The 20,156-nt window shown below is 44.9% G+C and overlaps 1 protein-coding gene across 4 annotated transcripts in view; it reads right to left on the bottom strand.

Annotated features, from left to right (window-relative positions):
- Positions 1-20,156, bottom strand: part of SYNGAP1 (synaptic Ras GTPase activating protein 1) — a 214,219-nt gene that overhangs the window by 31,303 nt on the left and 162,760 nt on the right. For 3 of the 4 annotated variants that reach the window (XM_018558134.1, XM_018558137.1, XM_018558136.1), the window contains 6 exons: positions 19,188-19,332; positions 17,472-17,616; positions 14,850-15,089; positions 10,207-10,408; positions 6,055-6,233; positions 4,759-5,349 (listed from right to left, as the gene is read on the bottom strand). In XM_018558134.1, the coding sequence (XP_018413636.1) occupies positions 4,759-5,349; positions 6,055-6,233; positions 10,207-10,408; positions 14,850-15,089; positions 17,472-17,616; positions 19,188-19,332 (1,502 nt within the window). The remainder of the gene's footprint in view (positions 1-4,758; positions 5,350-6,054; positions 6,234-10,206; positions 10,409-14,849; positions 15,090-17,471; positions 17,617-19,187; positions 19,333-20,156) is intronic. The other variant, XM_018558135.1, reaches the window with a different exon arrangement.

Here is a 20,156-nt window from a genome sequence, read left to right as displayed (position 1 = left end):
ACGCCCAAGACTGTCTAACTGCATTTAGCTCTCCTGGGAGCAGAGTATAAATACATCCCATAACAGGCAGTCGTCCTCGATGGTGGAAACAGACCTCAGCAATGATGGAAACTCAACTGTAGGCACATCAACTACTATGGAGTCTTAGGAGAACACTCAGCGCTCTGCTGCACAATGTTTGCACTGGACCTGCCACCCATTTCCAGCTAGAGCGTCCCAGGTTGCTAAGAGCCGGGCAGGGGGGTATGTAAGGGCCACACACATCTCTATGCCCAGCTCTTAGCACTCTGGAACACTAAGTGCCCCGCCAAGCTCCTGGCAACCAGTGATGTCACTGGTTACCAGGAGCTCAGCAGGACACCAGCCAGAGCATCCCACCCAGTTCTTGGCAACCAGTGATGTCACTAGTTGCCAGGACCTCAGCAGTATTCCGGCCACAGAGTGCCACCCAGCTCCTGGCAACCAGTGATGTCACTAGTTGCCAGGAGCTCAGCAGTATTGCGGCCACAGAGTGCCACCCAGCTCCTGGCAACCAGTGACGTCACTGGTTGACAAGAGCTCAGCAGGATAACAGCCAGAGCGTCCCACCCAGCTCCTGGCAACCAGTGACGCCACTGGTTGCCAGTAGCTCGGCAGCACGCGGTGTTATGCACCCCACCCTGCCGCATTAGGCAGCAAAAAAGCTAGGGATGCCCCTGGTCAGCAGAATTGCCAGTGGTCTCCTCTGCACCATGCCTTGTTCTGCGTCTCTGTGTGGGGGCAACCATTTTGGTAGAGGAAGGTCTTTGCTTCCTCATGTCAGAGCCTCCAGCAAGGAGAACGGTGAGCAGCACAATAGTGACATCACCAAATCTCACCCAAAATCTCATGAGATTAGCAGTCAGATGCAGCAATGCCTTAGATCTCGCACATCAGATATACAGCTATGAGGCTACAGAACAGGAGTGCCTAGGCACACTCACATACCAGGAAGTGCACTTTTACTACTTTTCAGGAGAACTTCTGGACAAAGGGTACATTTTCAGGGTACTGCTTAGGCACAATTAACTTTCCTGGATGTTCCTTACCACATAGCAAATGTTCACTTTTTGAGTTTAAAAAAAACTAGCCCTTGCAATGTGGCTACACCCGAACTGCAAGGGTACAGCGCTCGATTTATCTAGGGGGGCTCAAATAAAGCAGATATTCTCATCTGATCTTCAGTCCTGCCAGGCTGCTAGACCGGTCACCACAGTCTCTTCTCCCTTGGGCTATGGCGGTCTAAGGACCACTGACACCATTATGTCTTATGCTGGTTCATTGACTTGCATTAGATGTGAGGATGCAGAGGGACATTCCACATTCCATAGCATCCAAAGTGGAGGGGAAGAGAGGTGGGCGCTGACTGCTGTGGTATAGAGGATAAGGTGAGTAAAGCTGCTTTTTCTTTATCCTGAGTTCTTCTTTATCAACATGGAGTGACCCAGAGGCCCTGTATACAGGCCAGGCCTAGGATCCAGCATCCTATTGAGGCTTTAAAGAAGTTCAGGTAGTGGTGGGCACTTCATCCGTAATAAGCGTTTTATACACTTTGGTAGACATGACAGGTGAACTTTAATATCTGTCTGTGTATGACGTCTTGGCTAGTCATGACATCTTTATTTTCTATTTAAATGTTAAAGTTTTGGGATCTTTCTTTTGTTACTGACTCAATTAAAGCTGAACTCCAGGCAAACAGCTAAATGCAGAAATTGAATACATACCCTACGTGCCAAGGGATTTATATTTCTGTACATTCAGGCCTGAGATTTGCAAAGCTCTGTCACACAGCACAGCCCTGTCTGGCAGGAGAGGAGACCTCGTTTTTTTTTGCTGCAGATACGTAACACTTACAGGTCTCATCCCTCCCCCAGCCTGTGACTGGACAGTCAAAGGAGAAGCAGCAGACTGATGAGCTCATCCCTCTGTCACACTACTCTCTCCTCCTTTTTCACTGTGCTTTTGCGCTGCAGCACACCTGATCCTAGTAGTGTACCATATTTCTAATCCTGATGTTTCCATCCTTCCCACCATCCGGAACAACCATCTCAATGGGGACCAGGAGAGCTAAATGCACGAATGGACAGTTGGGGCAGAATGCCAATACCTGTGTGCACCAGCCCTTAAAGGAGACCTGTCATCTTATATGCAAGTACATACTGTATGCAGCACCTAGAGCATTGTGTACTGTGGAATCAAGGTTTTTAGTGCCACCCTTAACTTGAGCTTTGGTTTCCATTAAACCGCATTACTGCATGCCGTACTTTTTTTTTTAAGTGCACACCACTGGAACGCAGTGGTGTGTACCAGCCCATCCACGACAAAGCAATTTGCCTTCTCTTGCGTTCGGGCTGCATTGGAGTAAATGGCCAGCGCAGCTCAAACGCAGATATTGTGAACTGGCCCTAAAGCAGAAAGAGTTCACATTTCTCATTCCATCTCATATCCCAAAAATAAGAGGATTATTCCTCATTTTAGGACAGTGGGTGGAGCCATGCACAAAACAATGATTTGCATGACTTAGCCCACTGTCCTTGAATGAGGAATACTCCCCTGATTATTTAGGATATGAGATGGAATGATTCATGTGAATACATTCTGCTTTAAGAAGACTTTACTGTGCTACATAATACACCAGAATTACACTTTACAAGGTAAGCTTTTACAGAGAGAAATATGGAGTCGCCTCCTAAAAAAAAGCTAATAGCATGGCTGCCTCTGGCCTGTTTTGGGATATGCAGAAGGAGACATGCCATACAGTGCCTTCTGCTTTAGGATGGCTGTACTGTGCTACGCACTGATAGGAGTGTGGGCTTTCTGATTGCTTTAATCCTTTCTCACCAACCTGTATGGCATATTATGTATTAACACAGAGGCATCCTCATCTTACGCCATTCCTTGTTTTATCTGAATTGTGAGCTACAATATTGAGATTTCAACCATTGCACCACCTGCTGGGGAAACTAGATATTACAGAGTGAACATAAACAGGGTTATTCACAGAAGGGTGAAGAGTTTGGAGAAGGCAGGGAGAAGTGAACAATCTAGGACAGAAGTAGCCAAACTCTGGCCCCCCAGCTGTGGTGGAACTACAAATCCCATGAGGCATTGCAAGATTCTCCCAGCCACAGACATGACTCCCGGAGAGAGATGCATCATGGAATTTCACCACAGCTGGAGGGCCTGAGTTTGGCTACCCCTGATCTAGGACAACATAGCTGAACTGGAAAGTGAGCTGAATTGGAGAATTTTTCCAAATCAGCTATGTTGTCCTAGATTGTTCCCTTCTCCTGCCTTCTCCAAACTCTTCACCCTTTTGTGAATAACCCTGAAAATATTCTCTATGGCAGGGGTAGCCAAACTTCGGCCCTCCAGCTGTGGTGAAATTACAAATCCCATCATGCATCTGCTTCATGGGAGTCAAGCTAGCGGCTCTTTTGCAAAGCCTGCCGGGATTTGTAGTAGCTACCCCTGCTCTATGGGAACCATCGTATTATGGTTGGTCTACTCTACAGTCGAACGTGAGAATCCCTCTGTGAGAATTTTGGGGGGATTTTCAGTAGGCAACCAGCTTCAGCTGAAAGGGGGCTGCATTTGTACACAGCATGCATAGTTTAAAGACCCCTCCATAGCAAAGGCAGCTTCATAAATCCTTGCCACTAGTCCACATTACCTAGGTGCTTACTTGCAAAATGACAGATCCTCTTACAGACCCATTTACACTTATAAAAACAGCACCCAAAGCACGAAAAAGATCCATTGCCTTTGTGCAGGAGTGCAGTCTACACCGTACATTTTGATGCGCTGAGTTTTTCAACACAATTGCAAGCTGTAGTGTTGCTTGGGTGCCTTTAAAAGGAATATATATGAATAGACTACGTATGCAGCAAAGGGGGTGCCATGAGTTTTAAGAGTTGCATTTCATTTTTCCCCATAACATGCATACTAAATGCACTTCGATGTGTTTGAAACACAACGCATGACAAGAGGCACCGCATGGATAAAAATGCCGGAGTATTTACAGTTAAACTGCTGCAAAGTAAACCTTATCGAGCTAGCATAAGTTAAAAAAAAAAAAGCAAGGAAGGACCAAAATGACACTTTACATGCCTTTCATTTTCTCCTGTCTTCCTGTGCAACCCGGAAGCCTCCAACTCCAGGGTACTTCAGGGTCAGAGCATGCTATGCCCACCCACCTCTCTGTTGGTGAGAGAGGCATGGTGCATTGCTATGGGAGATGCAATGGGATGGGGACTAGCCCTGAGGTTTTTAAAACTGGGGGCTCCTGGGGTGCTCAGGAACATGTAAAAGGTTCCTGCAGGCGATTCTCATGCCTGAATCGATAGGTTAACATTGCTACAGGTTCACTTTTTAAACGCACAAGTGTAAATGGGCCTGCAAGAGCTGGTTTTGATACTGTGAACACTGACTATCTCATCGCCCCCCAGCTGTCTGGCTGCGTTAAATATAGATCTGTGTAATCAGTATGTAATTAATAAAGCTGCATAAAACTAAGGGAAAGAGAGATGTGTTCACGCAGGAACAACACCCTCCATTCTTTAATAAAGATTAGGACTATCAAAGAGCACGTGATGGACAGAAACACAGAATAACTATATATAAATATATAGTGCTATATACATATATGATTTATATATTTCTATCTGATGATATTTATACCACCTCTCTACTCTCCCCACCTGCGGCCCCAAATCTTTTGCCCCCTAGTGGGGCCGGTACCTGAACTCTGACCCCTGCCGGCTGAAATCGTCGCTGTAGCTGTGGCTGTGCAGCAGGTGCTTGCCGGCGGTCAGGTCCTCGCTCTTGCTGTAGCCGTGGAATGGGGCGAAGGCGTCAGCTCCAGGGTCCGGCCGATGAGGAGCTGGGTGAGGGGGTGGTCCGCCGGGGCCGTCGGGGGCCATGTGGAAGAGCGGGTTCTGGAAGGACAAGGGGATGCGAAGCTGCTGAGCCGAGAGCCCGTCGGTGGTGACCCCCATTTGACTGAGACGCAGACCAGCCGCAATGCTAGACCCGCTGCCCTGGGAGAGCCGGCCCCCCGGGCGGAGCCCCGCGGATATGGAGGCCTGGCTGGAGTTAAGCATGTCCCCTACGGCCTGCAGGTTGGACACGCTGTTCATGCGACTGTCCTGCAAGTCTAACATGGACACGCTTTTGTTCACACTCAGCATCTTCTGGTCGGGTTCTGTGATGTCTGAGCTGCTGGTGCAATAGGCGGGCGATGAGCGGGTGAGGGGGCGGCGTGACACAAAGAACATATCTTTTGAGGACTTGTCCTTAGTGGGTGAAGGTAGACGGTTCATGTCAATGGAGCTGAGGAAACACAACATTTAAAAAAGATAATTCCATGAATCACATAATTGTAATATAGACCAAGAATCCATTTTAGTATTGTTGTTTGCAGTCTTGAATCACACCTGACTGCTGTGAACCACTGTCTCACCCCTGTTTCTACCCCTGTCCTGGGGTAGAAACCTCAGAATATACCTTTTGATAAAGATCCACATCCTAGGACGAACTAGGTAAACATTTACTATAATAAAGAGAAATCACTGTATGACACAGGGCATGATATTCAGGGCTCACTGTCCATGATTTTGTTGCGCCTACAGAGAAGTATTGGGCAGAACGCCAAAGTATGCTGGAGTTTAGGACTATGCAAATAATGTAATGTCTATAGTCTGGGCACAGGTACACTTTAACTGGGTTATTCACTAAAGGGTGAAGGGTTTGGAGAAGGCAGAAGGGAACAATCTAGGCCAAAATAGCTGATTTGGAAATATTTGCCAATTCAGCTCACTTTCCAGTTCAGCTATGTTGTCCTAGATAGTTCACTTCTCCTGCCTTCTCCAAACCCTTCACCCTTTTGTGAATAACCCTGTAAATGCTCAAAAGTTCCCTATGTTTTACAAAGAACCTGGGCATATAGTAGATATATTTTGTATGTGTCCGTGCTGTGTGGTTCTGGATCGCATTATGCATCAAGGTTAGGTGACTGGCACCTTCAACACACTGTACCTGTTGAGGTCCCGTGCCATGTAGCCCTGAAGCTCCGCAGACGGTCCCCTTAATACGACGGGTTTGGGAGGTGGTAGCCGTTCTTGATGACTTGGTTGTCGCTGGATGTGGGGGTTCCTGAGCGCTAGGCTGATGTCGTTGAGAAGGCGCGGGAGGGGCCCCAGCTTTATAAGAGCATCCTATATCAGACATAAGATGGCAGTTGTAAAAATATGATTGTCTCTATTCCACTCTTGTGATACTACATGGCACGTTTCATACAAAAAGCCAAACATACAAAAAGCTAAAACATGTTTCTTTTTTAGTTTTGGGTAGAGTAGGGAAAGGGTTAAGACTCCTACTGGGCTATTTTTGTGCTCTCTGTGTCTTGCTGGGGATATTTCCCTTCAATAAGTGTCACAGAGACCCAACAGGAAGTGAGAGGAACTCTCTCTAAAGTGAATGAAATTCCACACTGGGCACAATACACGCACCAGGTTTAAACCGGTAAACCTTACTTTGCGTCAACTTCCCATCGTGCAGGCTTTATTCTACCACTATCAGATATGCTCCCACTGTTACTTTCAGGTGGCTTGGATGCAGCAACAGCGCCAGGGTGGGTGTCACCCGATGCGGGCTCTGTGCATGCATTATGACGTCCATGGTGTGGCATCATCTGGGATGTACTTCACTGCCAGCGGCCATCTTGGTGATGGACACCAGCAAAGAGAGGGTGAGATATTGGCCCAGCGGGATCAGGTATGCCGTCAGGTTCCCCCCCCCCCCCCCCCCCCCCGCGCTTTTAAAAGGAAGAGCAGCAAAGAGAAGGGAAACTACCATGGATGACAGTAAGGCGCACATTACAGTATTGTTTTATGTAAAAAAATCTGAGGGTTTAATGTCGCTTTAACATTTTCTGTTATTAGTTTTTATTAAAAAGATTGACAGGTATCTTGACGGGAATGAAAATGACCTTATTTAACACATCGCCTTTGCCGCGCGCTTACATCTGATTATCTGGCGCGCTGCTGTGCTAGCCGGTCCTTAAACAGATTAATAAATTATGTATGCTGCAGAATATTATTTCTGTATAGATGAGTAGAAAGCGGAGGTTACAGCAAGACTAAAAACACTGAATAATAATAGCTGTTCATGCTGTTGGCCAGATTTTCAGAACAGTCAGTCCATCCAACTCCGACCTATGGTTATGTTTTAAGCGTAGGTCAATTTGTGCTAATTTTGGATAAGATTAGATTTCCTCATAGCAAAATTTGGATGAGACCCCATGATTCATAGCTAGGCCTCTGCTCTTCACTTTCTGTTTCTGCAGATACAACAGGAAATGAGAGGAAATCTCTCCAAATCGAACAAAATTCCCATCTAAAAGAGTCATCACAGGAACAAATGTGCCCGGAGGTGTCACCAGGCCAAGTGTCATCCGGCTGCCAGGTGTCACATCAAGTGTGAAGTCATTCAAGTGTACTGGCACCTATTTTTTAAGCACTATTTTCATGTATGATTAAGCACTTTGACTCTACAGATGATGGAAGGGGCGGGTACCTTCAGGGCCCGTCCTCATGTTCGGGGGGGTTCTGTGGCCTTCACAGGCTTCTCTGCCTTCCCCCACTCGGGGGGTCTCTCTCTGGGAGAGCTCCCACCCAGTACTCGTGGGTCCTACTTCGGTAGGGCCCTGAGGACTGGGGTCTGCCAGCCTTCGGGTAGGTGGACCTGAGTCATCCTTGCCCCTGTCAGCAGCCTCGCGCCCCGGAGGGTTCAGGAATTCGAGGCCCTTCCACTTTTCTTTGTGTGCTGTGATTTCACAATTCACTTTTTTGTTCACAGGGGAAGCCGATTTTGTTGCACGCAACGCGGACTTCAAAAGAAAAAAAAAAAAGGTGTGAAGTCATTACACATGCATGTGACATCATACTTAACTGCTGGTGGGCATCTTGGTCATAGATGCCCACAAAGAGAGGAGGGGAACGTTCACCTAGTGGGATAAGGAATGCCATCAGGTCCCCCCCTCTCGTGCTGCTGTTGGGCTCTCAATTCATGACCAAGTGCCCAACTTTTAAGAGGGGTTGACACCAAAATTGTCATGCATTTTGGTGTCACACCCTCTGATGGTGTCACCCAGTGCGGGACGCACCCCCACCTCCAGTTGACGCCACTGCTTGGATGTAAGCGCTGCAGGTTTCATAGACCCTAACACTGAGGCTGTGTCTCCAGTTTCCTCTCCTCGTAGCTATTCACAAAGAAAAGCCCGGGGCTCTGTATTCGGTCAACGGCCTGGAGGAGAGGGGGCGGAGACACAACTGCAGCGCTGGGATCTTTGGGAGCAGCAGCACTTACATCCAAGCGGCCCGGAAGTACAGAGGGAGCTATACTGATCCCGGAATGTAAATGAGCAGATTTGATAGAGGCAGAAGAAAGCAAGCATGCCGGGAATGGCTTCCGAAGCAAAGCAAGGTTTCACTGATTTAAACCTGATAGGTTTATTGTTCCCCAAGTTGGGCTTTAAAGAGCTGTCATAGGAACAGGTGTCCCAATTGAAGAATTTACCCTCACCTCTTGTTCTAGGGACAACTCTAAAATGTTGGATTTCCCATCACTTTCTGTGTCACTGACAATAGTTACCAGGACAAAGAGAGGGGTGAAGAGCACACAAAAAAAAATTTTCAGCATTGGATTTGCAGTAAACTTGCCTTTTTGCAACAGTGATAACAAATTTGCATTATACCACCAGACACTTCTATAAATAAAGGTTAAATCTCAGACTCTAGAGCAGGGATGTCAAACTCAATTTAATCGTGGGCCGCATCAACAGTATGGTTGCCCTCAAAGGCCCGGTTGTGTCTGTAAGACTATATAAGTGTATCTAATCTTTATCATAATTGCCTCTGCATTCGATTATCACTGGTTTTAGTAATAACTTGATACCTAGATCTGAAAGCAGAAGTCTAGGAAATGGCCTGGTGGGCCGGATTTGGCCCCTGGGCCTTGAGTTTGACACATGTGCTCGAGTCTAGAGAGATACAAGGTCAGGAGCTCGTTTTTTCACAGGATACTACAGGTTATTATTTACAGAAGCTGTTACTGTAGTGCAGACCCGGACAATTCCCAAGAGCCAGATAAACCAATGCTCCTTAACCTAACTTTTGAGGTTTTATCTAGTTGCTGTCAATGGAGATGACTCCTAAAGAAAAATTCTGCTGGCTTCTGGATTGCACATGCTGGCTCCTGAATTCCGTATTAATTTGTCCACCTCTGCTGTAAGGAATTTCAAATGACATTGCAACATTAACCAGAGCGCTAACAGGAGAATTGTTTTATTTCAGTTGACACCTACTGGAGGTGTACAAGCTCTTTGCTAGGTGACAGATTCCCTTTAATGCTGCTCCTCCCCTAATTGGCAAATCAAGGAAGGAATGAACTGGCAGAATTATTGGGACTAACACCAATGAAAGATTGGCAGTGCCTAGGTAGAGGTTCAGCAGGGAAAGATATAGCAGCGGCACCAGAAGGAGAGACTGTTGGGGGCAGATATGTTAAGAGGGGGAATGGGAATGGAAGACTATACTATGGAATGAGAGTAGCAAAAAAGCCTAAGTAGGAAAGCAAACTTAACAGCTTTCCATACCAGCAAGACACCAGACACTGTACTATTATGAGATATCTCTCTAGGTAGCTTATGAAAGCAAAAGAGACAGAAGGGTGCCCAACCTAGTGCAGATGATTTTTTATTTTAAAAAGACACAGAATAGACACTGGAGTGTGGCGTCGTTGACCCGTTTCCGGGGTCACGCCCCCTTCTTCAGAACGTTCTGAAGACGCCAACAATCAACGACGCCACAATCCAGTGGCACACAGGCTGATTGCAGTCCTGAAACTGCTGTATCTTGGAAATCATCTATACACGCTGTTGTTTGACCTACCATTGTGAGTACTCTTGCACTCATATTCTGTGTCTTTTTAAAATAAAAAATCATCTGCACAAGGTTGGGCGCCCTTCTGTCTCTTTTGTTTTCCAGTTTTCCAGTTCCCCTGGCTGAAGTGGGGCAGCACCCCTAGCAATCTTGTACACATACCACTCAGCATCATGATCCGTTCACAGCGCTTTGGCTTCAATATATTTGTTTAGCTTATGAAAGCAGCATGTGAGTGTTCACTGACCTTACTGAGCTGGGGGATGACCTCCCAAAGCAGGGCATGCAGAGTACTCAGCTCTCGCCCCAAGTCGATGTAGCCCTCGAAGTTGCTGCTGTTGGTAAGCGCGTCCATGTTGGAGATCTCGTACAGAAAATTCTGCATATTGGCCAACTCCGTCTCCAGGAACTCGTTCATGAAGGACATGTGCTCTTCCTTACTGCTGAACCTGGGGACAGTGACATTTCAGTAGAGTTAGATGTACATGATGTTAGTTTTGCTCATCCATAAAGTCCTATCTGTCTGTTGTAAAATTGTCACCCATGTCGTGTGATTCAGATGTTCACGACAATAGATTCATACATTTCTATCCTGCTTTTGAAACATCTGCTAATCAGTTATTCATTTCCTTGCTATTATTTGGTCTGTATTGCCAAAAATAATGAAGCCACATAAAGACAAATGTCAAAATCAGAAAGAGCGGCATGACTGTTCAACCAGTATTCCTATGTCGCAGCAGAGCTTGCTAGTCAATATGAGGATATCTCTTGCTTCGAGCCATGTAGGTTTCTCTCCTGACCATGACCATGGTCCAGCTGTCAGACTCTCCTCTTGCTGAGCCAGCAAATCACAAAATGTTGAAAGAAAAAACTCTGCAGTTCTAATAATTGGACCACTAAATTGGCCATAGAAACGCAGAAGAGTGATGGAAGAAAAAGACCAAGTGGTTCATCAATTCTGCCCCTTGATTTTTGTTTTGTTTTTGTTTGTTCTTAAAGCCTTTTTGTATAGATCTGTTGGTCCCAAGCTTGTTTATATGTACTTACTGCTACATGACTCACTACCTCTGCTGGATGTCTGTTCCAAACATCAACTTTCTGTAAAATAATACTGGTTTTGAACTTTGCTCCCACTAGTTTGAAGTCATGTCGCCCTGTTCTTGCCCGTAGCTTTTTATTGCAATTACACATTAAGTTGCTGAAGTCTTTCCTGATATGTTTTATCCCCCAGAACTTTCACTATTTGTTTCTCAGATTTTGGTCTCTACAACAACATTTTGTAAGTGAGGTCTCCAGAACTGTACACCGTATTCTAAATGAGGTCTAACTAAAGATCTATATAGGGGAATCAGGACCTCCTTCCTCCTGCTGGGGATCCCTCTAGTGATAACTAAAGGTTTATATAGAGGAATCAGGACCTCCTTCCTCATGCTAGGGATCCCTCTAGTGATAATAAGGATCTATATAGAGGAATCAGCACCTCCATCTTCTTGCTGGGGACCCCTCTTGTGATAACTAAAGGTTTATATAGAGGAATCAGTACCTCCTTCCTCATGCTAGGGATCCCTCTAGTGATAATAAAGATCTATATACAGGAATCAGGACCTCCTTCCTCCTGCTGGTGATCCCTCTAGTGATAACTGAAGATCTATATAGAGGAATCATGACCTCCTTCCTCCTGCTGGTGACCCCTCTAGTGATAACTAAAGATCCATATAGAGGAATCAGGTCCTCCTTCCTCCTGCTGGTGACCCCTCTAGTGATAATAAAGATCTATATAGAGGGATCAGGCCCTCCTTCCTCCTGCTGGAGATCCCTCTAGTGATAACTAAAGATCTATATAGAGGGATCAGGCCCTCCTTCCTCCTGCTGGAGATCCCTCTAGTGATAACTAAAGATCTATATAGAGGGATCAGGCCCTCCTTCCTCCTGCTGGAGATCCCTCTAGTGATAACTGAAGATCTATATAGAGGAATCAGGACCTCTTTCCTCCTGCTGGTGACCCCTCGAGTTATAAATAAAGATCTATATAGAGGGATCAGGACCTCCTTCCTCCTGCTGGTGATCCCTCTAGTGATGACTAAATATCTATATCTTCTTCCTCTTGCTGGAGATCCCTCTAGTGATTAATCACATATTTCTATTTGCTTTCCCCACTGTCATGCATCACTGTCTACACATTATGCAAACATCTGAAATAAGCACCCCTAAATCTTTTTTCCTCTGTAGTTCTGACTAATTCTGTACTCCTAATATTGTACTCTCTCTGGGAATATTTTCCCCTAAATTGCATGGTTTTTCATACAGAAACATTGAACTGCAGTTTACGCTGCTGTGACCAATCTTCCAGAAATGCCAAATCTTGTTCCATGTTATAAACATCTCCAGAAATATCAACCCTACTGCACACTTTTATGTCATAAGCAGAAATGCATACTTTGCCTAGCAAATGTTCTAGTTATATCACTTACAAATAGATTAAATAGTACAGGACCTTGTGGTACACCATCAGTGGCTGGTCTCTCTACCAAAATAAACCCCATTTACAACCATTCTCTGATATTAAACTCACTGGCCTGTGGTTGCCAGCTTCTTCCATACTACCCTTCTTGAGGATAGCAATGTAGATCACCAGCACTCACTCTGCACGGTGCCATCCATGGACATCACTGCAAGCACCACTTTTACAAACAAAGGTCTTGATTGCTGTATGGTGTGCAGGGGACAATTCTGTTGATTCTTCTTGAGGATAGGTACCATATTAGCTATTACTTTAAGGGTCCATTCAGATATGTGCATTGTGATAACACACTGTGACAGTGTTTATGGGCCTAGAAGAGCTTAACCTCACAGCTCCATATTACTTATATCTCCACCTAAGTTCTCTTTGGAAACAGGTGCAGGTTTTTCCTTGAAAGCTAGGTTAGTTGTCTCAAGTTTTGTAACATTTGCTGATTCAGCAACAGGTGAGGAGTCTGCCAACTTTAGTATATATTGATGGCTGTCAGGTAAAAAAAAAAAACTTGCACCCAAATGAAAGGTGGCCAGCTTTTATCTGATTCGGAAAAAAAATCTCTGATCAACAACTGTTTAGATAGAAGCTCATAGAGAGTGCATTAGTTTAAATCAGTCACATCTGACTGCAAGAGTTGCATTGAAAGAGAAAAACCAATGCAAAACCATTGTGCAACACTACGAAGCAGTAACCTATACCGCATATGTAATGAGCAAATTAAGTTGCCCACCCCATATAATTGTGAATTATACACATGAATAGAGTTTTTAAAGTAACCCTGAGAGCTGCATAGAAAAAAAATCAAGCTGAAAGTCTCCTCCAGTTCAAGAGATATAATAGTTACCTCTCTAGCGGCCCATGTCTCTAAGGCTGGGTTCACACCTGGGCGTACGGAATTTGCGCGTTTGCAGCGCGTTTTTACCGCAATTTGCGGTAAAAGAAACACGCGACAAATGCGCGTTTACGAGGGCTATCCAACTGTATCCTAATGGATACGCATGGAAAATACGCCCCAAAGAAGCTAATGTACTTCTTTTGGCATAGAGCGTTTTTCAGCACGTTCCTATGCACTGAAATACGCCCGTAGGCAATTATTGCTTTTCACATGCTGAGCGTTTTACAGCGCGTCGATAAGCGCTGTAAAACGCCCAGGTGTGAACCAGGCCTTAGTGTCACTCCATTTCACTGCTGAAGCCCCTGCCATACTCTTCAATATTCAACACTTCTGGAAGTTTCAGACGCCCGTGTCCCCCATTAAATGCTGTGGTTTCCTCCTCCGACCCCTACATCAATGCAGAGTTATGTAGTGACATAAAGGTTGAGGGCTGGAATGTTGAAGAACCCGGAGGCTGCAGTGCTGGGACCAAGTGATGGTAGGAGACACAGGCCACTGGAGGTGAGTATAATACCTCTTCTATTGCAGGAGACTTTCAGATCTGTTTTTTTTAAGCGACTGATAGGATCACTTTAAAATATATGAACACACAATTATAGGATTATTCAATTTACTAAGGGAAGTACAGCGGCTGCCATTGATCACCTCCTTCTAAAAAATCTAGCTGCCTGGCTGTCTATTTCAGCCTGCGTCAGAGCTCCCGGTTCAAGTTGGTGACTCGGAAATGCTGCTGGATCAGCGTACCAGGCATGGTAACTAGAATTTTAAATTTTACTGAATGAGATCAACAATAGTAAATTAGTACAACCTTTCTTTTCTGATCGCACCCACATGACATGGACCAAACACATCTTTCAGGGGATTCCCTATAACATCACTGTCTGGGCCTTGTATGAAAATGATTCCATTGGCAAATGCTGTCCTTGCCCATATTAAAACTTCATATATCAAACATCACATTCAGACTATTTTTTTCATATGCCAGGTTTTAAGCTGTAAGGTCAATTCCACCTAGAACTGAGCAGCAGTTTTTCATAGCTGCCGACAAGATAAACCACACGCTGACTTTCTTTCGGGTCCTCCAGCAGTACATCATTCCCAGCAGAATTCCTAAGTGCCGCAGTCATTTCTTTGCTAAATTATACTGCCAGCCCACCAGCATGATAGATTCTTTATATCATAGAATAAATAATTAAGGAGCTGTGCAAGAGGATTATATCCTAATTATGGCCTTGTGAGAGGGCAAAAATGCTGTAGGGTAAATATCCCCACTGGAGTCACTCAGAGATAGAAGAGGCCAGAGGGAGATGATCAGTTTTAGGTGAAATTGGCCTTTAAATACAGAATCAACTTGGCTGCTATTGGTGGCAGCCCCATTCTGCCTTTCACATAAGGGTCAAGGTCCCCACCCTGAGATAGGACAGTCCCACTTTCCCCCTTTCTGTCCCTGTGTCACTCCCCCCGCTGCCCCTACTCTCACTTGAAGTTGAAGTTGGCCAGGTTCTGGATGACCTTAGCGATGAGTGTGAGGGTCCTGGAGGTTTGCTCATCAGGATACTCCTGCATCAGGCCGAAGAGGCTGGGGGACATGATGCCCGGACACAGGAAGCGGAGGAAGAGAGAGGCACTGATGAGTCGATCTGCTATGTCTTCACGGCCGCGCTCTGCACAGCGCATCCTCCATGATGCAAAGACCTCCTTCAGCTCCCGGGGGAATACACTGAGGGGGAGGGTGAAACCAAACAGTTAGAACAGTGATACAGGAAATGCTTAAAGTGCTTCTGTCAGTAAAGAAGCAGCCATTTTTGTTGTCCAACCAATACTTAGAACGTGTGACATCACCAAAGGGATGGAGTAAAGGGCAGGCTATTACTTCTACTACCAACAAAACATAAGGATATATGAGACTGTCTGCATTGAGCTGATTCATTGTTGAGAGTTACATCACTCCATTGCTATCCATTCTACTATATTAAAAAAAAGTAACTTCATCTGTCCAGGATATTGTGAAGAGAACCAAGATTGTGTTTCTGCAAGAATATGAATATTTCCTACTAAGTTTCTACAACTGTTCAAACTTATTTATGAAATATTCCCATTGATCTCGTTGTTTTGAATTACTTTGGTTGTTGCTCTCCTGACTAAGGTAGCTCTGAGGTCCCCTTTCTCCACTTTACCCCTTAATTGTGTAAACTCCCCCCAAATCCTCCCCTGTACTAAATAATACCACTACACAATGGAATGGAGTTTAATGGCCACAGCGGACTCTTATTAACAAAAAACAGAATAAATAACATTTATAAAAAACCAACAGCAACAAATAACTAGACTGTATAAAAATTCTCAGGTTTCAGGTCCTTCAAGGCACTATGAACCATAAACAAAATTGCTACTGCGGCCACATTATGCACCTGATGCCCCCAGCCGCCATACACCGCCTCGGGGATGTTATTAATTGGCCGCAGACACACATTGGTCCCTATTACTCCGTTGTAACTGTTGAACTTCACCATATGGGGGACACCCACACCAAAGATGGGTCCCCCATTCATTTATCAAAATCACAAGCAGCCAAGAAACGTCTTCAAGGATCCAAATCGCCAAGCGCCATGACGAAACAATCCGAGCCAGATGAAGAACAACTCCAGGGCGGGTGGAAGGGATGCTCGCCTCTCGTCTGACGACCTCCGACTGGCTCTATGTGACTCCTCCACGCAGACCACCCTCCGAAGCCCCTTCTAGCCAACCTCTATGGCCCAATCTGGTAAGTTCCCATGCCCCACCTTAACTTTCTCCTTGTTTAACCTCTTCCTGTCCAGGTTCCCCTTCCCACCCTTGTCATGTAGACCTTCTGCTCATTCCCCTTTAGTTTCGTGGCTCCAGGCCTGTCTTTTCAACTGCCTGACCTCATACTGTCTCCCAACTTGCTGGTATCTCACATTCACTGATACCAGGACCAGCACCAAGCATGGTGGAGGATAATGAACATCTCGATCACATTAAAGTGTGTCTTAAATCAAAACAATTGGACAAATCTCTCACCAGTTACTGAGCTGAGCTGAAATTTAAAGTGGACCTATAGCCTATTGTAAAACTGATCGTAGGAGCTGAATGACAGTTACTTGTAACCGAAGATATAGGAAAACATCTTCAGTTACAGAAGATGTGAAAGACTCCACACCAAAGGTTTTGGAGTCCAAAAACATTAATTAAATTTTAGAAATTCAAGATGACAATCCAACAAATTTTTTTTGGGGGGGGTACCTGGTCCCCCCTTCAACAGGACTCACAGTGTTGTTTGGTAAGGGAACGTGGGCTCTTTAGCTTAAGTACTAGCTTCTGAAGCCTGATCTTAACAAGAAGTTGTCCTAGCTTAATAATCCATTTAAATCCACATTTTCCATCCCAAACAGCAATCTAAACTATGATGCAGGGGGTACCATATAGACCAAAAATACAATGCTATGATGCAGGAGGTACCATATAGCCCCAAAATACAATGCTATGATGCAGGGGAACCATACAGACCAAAAATGAAATGCTATGATGCAGAGGGTACCATATAGACCAAAAATGCAATGCTATGATGCAGGGGGTACCATATAGACCCAACATGCAATGCTATGATGAAGGGGGTATCACATAGACCCAAAATGCACTGGCTTGTTACCTTGAATGTCAATGATGAAATAAATAATTTTGAACTATTGATCCTATGGTGTGATGCTCTTGTTTTCCTGCATCTCCCAGCAGCAAAAATCTAACCAATACACAGCCTAAAAAGTAAATGTTTGACTGGAGTTACACATTAAGCTCTCAACAATGTTGCATCTCTTCACAAAATGGCTGCTTCATTGCTGACAGTTACACTTTAAATAGAAAAAAACAGAGGGAGAAGGAAATAAAGGACCAATGTGAGGAGGAGAATAGCTCTGGAGGTGGCAGTAACAAGAATACAGTCAGGATGGGAACACAGAGGGGTGGAAGGGAAATGGAGAGGAGGGGAAGGGGGTGAAGAGATAAGTAATATGTAATGGAGAATGACTAACATATAATGTCTCATTCTTTTCCTGGCAATGACATCATATGACCAGACACTGACCAATGGGAGTTGAAGACTTTGCAAAGCGCAAGTTCGCAGCACATCCTGAGATTGGCCTGGTGATCGGGCAGCGCAGAAGGCGGACAACGCATTGGGTCAACCTCGCAGTCCTCCTCTGACTCGTACAGAGCCCGAATAAACTCACCTGAGAGGGAGAGAAGTGACGAGAGTATGTGATCAGCACAGTTAGGTGAGAGCAGGTGAAATCAGCAAAACCAACCATAACAAACATGCAGCTACAAAACTGACCCCATTAAACAGCTTTCTTTAAGGGTCATTCACTAAGCTGCCGAAGGCAGCCGGGTGAATAACCGTGCCGAAGTGAACATAGCCAAACGACGTTCGGCTATTGACTCCGGCTCAGTATGGCTGATTTCAGCCGTACATTGGCTGCCTTCGGTCAGCCGAACATGCTCTGCATGTTCAGCTGAGCCGAAGTGCAGAAGGACTTTGACTCAGCCGATCCAACATCTGGATCAGCTGAGCCGAAGCTCCGGCAGCTCACTCGCTGCCTTCGCCCCTATTCTCATAGGAGCCGAACGGCAGTGAATAAATAGCCAAATTCCGCCAAGTGGCACTCGACTCGGCTATTCTGCTCAGTACCTCTGTGGCACCGACCAGAATACAAAATAGTGAAAATAGTAGGGGGAAAAAAGGTTAATAAAAATATTTTAAAAATTTAAATAAATAGTGAAATTAAAAAAATAAATAAAGATATTTAAAAAAAGAAAAAATTATAATAATAAAAAAACAATTGGATGGAGCTAGCAGTGACATCTAGCTTCGCCCAACTGTTTCCTATTGGCCAGCACCTGCAAGAGTCTTCTAGCAGGTCCCTGCCAATGAATAATAACCGCCCAGTTGTGATTGTTTAATAAGAGATCAGGGTCCCCAGGTAATTTAGGGACGCTGATCTGTCATTATAACTGGGCGGAGCCAGCTGTGAGATCACGGCTGGCTCCGCCCAGCTGTCATTTGCAGGGCAAACGGCCCGCTTTGGCTGTCACTTCAGCTCAGTCGTGCCAAAGCATATGCCCTCGGCTCTGCTGAACCGAAGGGCTCTGGCGGCCGAAGAGAGCCGAAGGATCAGCCGAAGCTACGGTTGGATCCTTTAGCTCCTTTGTGAATAACCCCCTATGTTTTTAAGTGGAATAACATGGATCTATACTGTTGACCTTTCTTTCTTAACCAGCATTGCTGTGACGGATTTTCAACATTTGAGCTAAGCTAATAAGTTAATTGTTTGAGATATTTGGAACATTTGTTCAAATAAAAGCAGATCTTGAACAAAATATCATATTCAGCTATGCAACATTGGCCATTTGATGAATAAAGCAAATTCAGTCTGTTAAAACAGTATCTGTGCTATGGTGATAAAACAATTAGGCACAACCTGTGCAAACCAAATAGCAACTGTAAGTGCAAAATATTTGCTTTATTTATTGAAATATGATGGCTCCAGAATACAATTTACATAGACAATACAAGGTTACAGACCAGACTGTTGGGCAAGCAAACCTGATATGCATTATCTAAAATTTAATATGGTCTTAACATTTTTTTTTATTGTTCTATATGTGATTATAAACAAGGTCATCCTTAAAATAATAGGCAATAGCAATTTTCTTTTGTTCTTAAGACACAATTTTCAACTGATATATCACAGGAGGCCTAAATCGGCAAACCTAAGCAAGCAGTGCACAGTGGATACATTACCAATGGCTTCCTTGAGGTATCTCTGTCCTATCAGTTTCAGATACTCCTCTATGGCTTTAGTTGCAAGTGTGTTCTCACGGAGAATAAGGTGCTCTCTATCAAGGAAGCGATCAACCTCTGTCATAGCCATATCCGAGAGGAAGTCCTGAGAAAAAAAAGGCATAGGTGTTAACAGGAAGTGCCTATAGTGACAGTTCTGCAGAGTACAAGTACCAGTGTTAGTTTATGTGGCCCTGTGGAACCTTTTGGATACCAGGCCCAGACTAGATACACGAGGCCAACTAACCTCCGCCCCTCTTAATACTAATAGTTGTCTCCTATCATTCAATAACAGGCACGGCAAAGCTTTCATTGAACAGTCCATGACCCCATCGCACACCTGACCGCTTTCTCCATGTAGATTAGGTGGGTGCAGTCGTCGGATGTCAACCGTCAATGCACAAAAAGAAGTATGGACACCGGCACTCCAAATTGCAAGTCAAATGCGTCTATCTATTTATTGATGTAAATGCAGAAAATCTCATTATAGTGCAACGTTTCTGGGTCTCGCAGGATCCCCTTCCTCAGGCATCACATCCTGAGAGACCCCAAAAAGTTGCATTATAATGTGATTTGCTGCATTTACATCAATAAATAGACGCATTCGACTTGCAATTTGGAGTACCGGTGTCTATACTTCTTTCTGTGCATTGACGGTTGTCATCCGACGACTACCGTTGCACCCACCTAATCTACATGGAGAAAACGGTCAGGAGTGCGACGGGTTCATGGACTGTTCTTTCAAAGCTTTCATTGAAGTCACAAAAATACATATTCAGCCACATAGACAGTCTTGGTTTTCATAGTCTGACCTCCACAGTCCTGCTACATTAGCTGTGCTGGGAGTGCAGATTTACCCAAGTAGTCAGTGGCCACCAGTGTTAGACCCAGTGCATTCAGTAATGTAGCAGGCATGGTCAGACATGTCCC

The sequence above is a fragment of the Nanorana parkeri genome, unplaced genomic scaffold, assembly GCF_000935625.1.
Source record: "Nanorana parkeri isolate BGI_ZX_2015 unplaced genomic scaffold, ASM93562v1 scaffold321, whole genome shotgun sequence".
In the NCBI taxonomy this organism is placed as follows: Eukaryota; Metazoa; Chordata; class Amphibia; order Anura; family Dicroglossidae; genus Nanorana; species Nanorana parkeri.
Note: the sequence above shows the minus strand (reverse complement) of the source record. Positions and strands in the feature narration are given on the sequence as shown.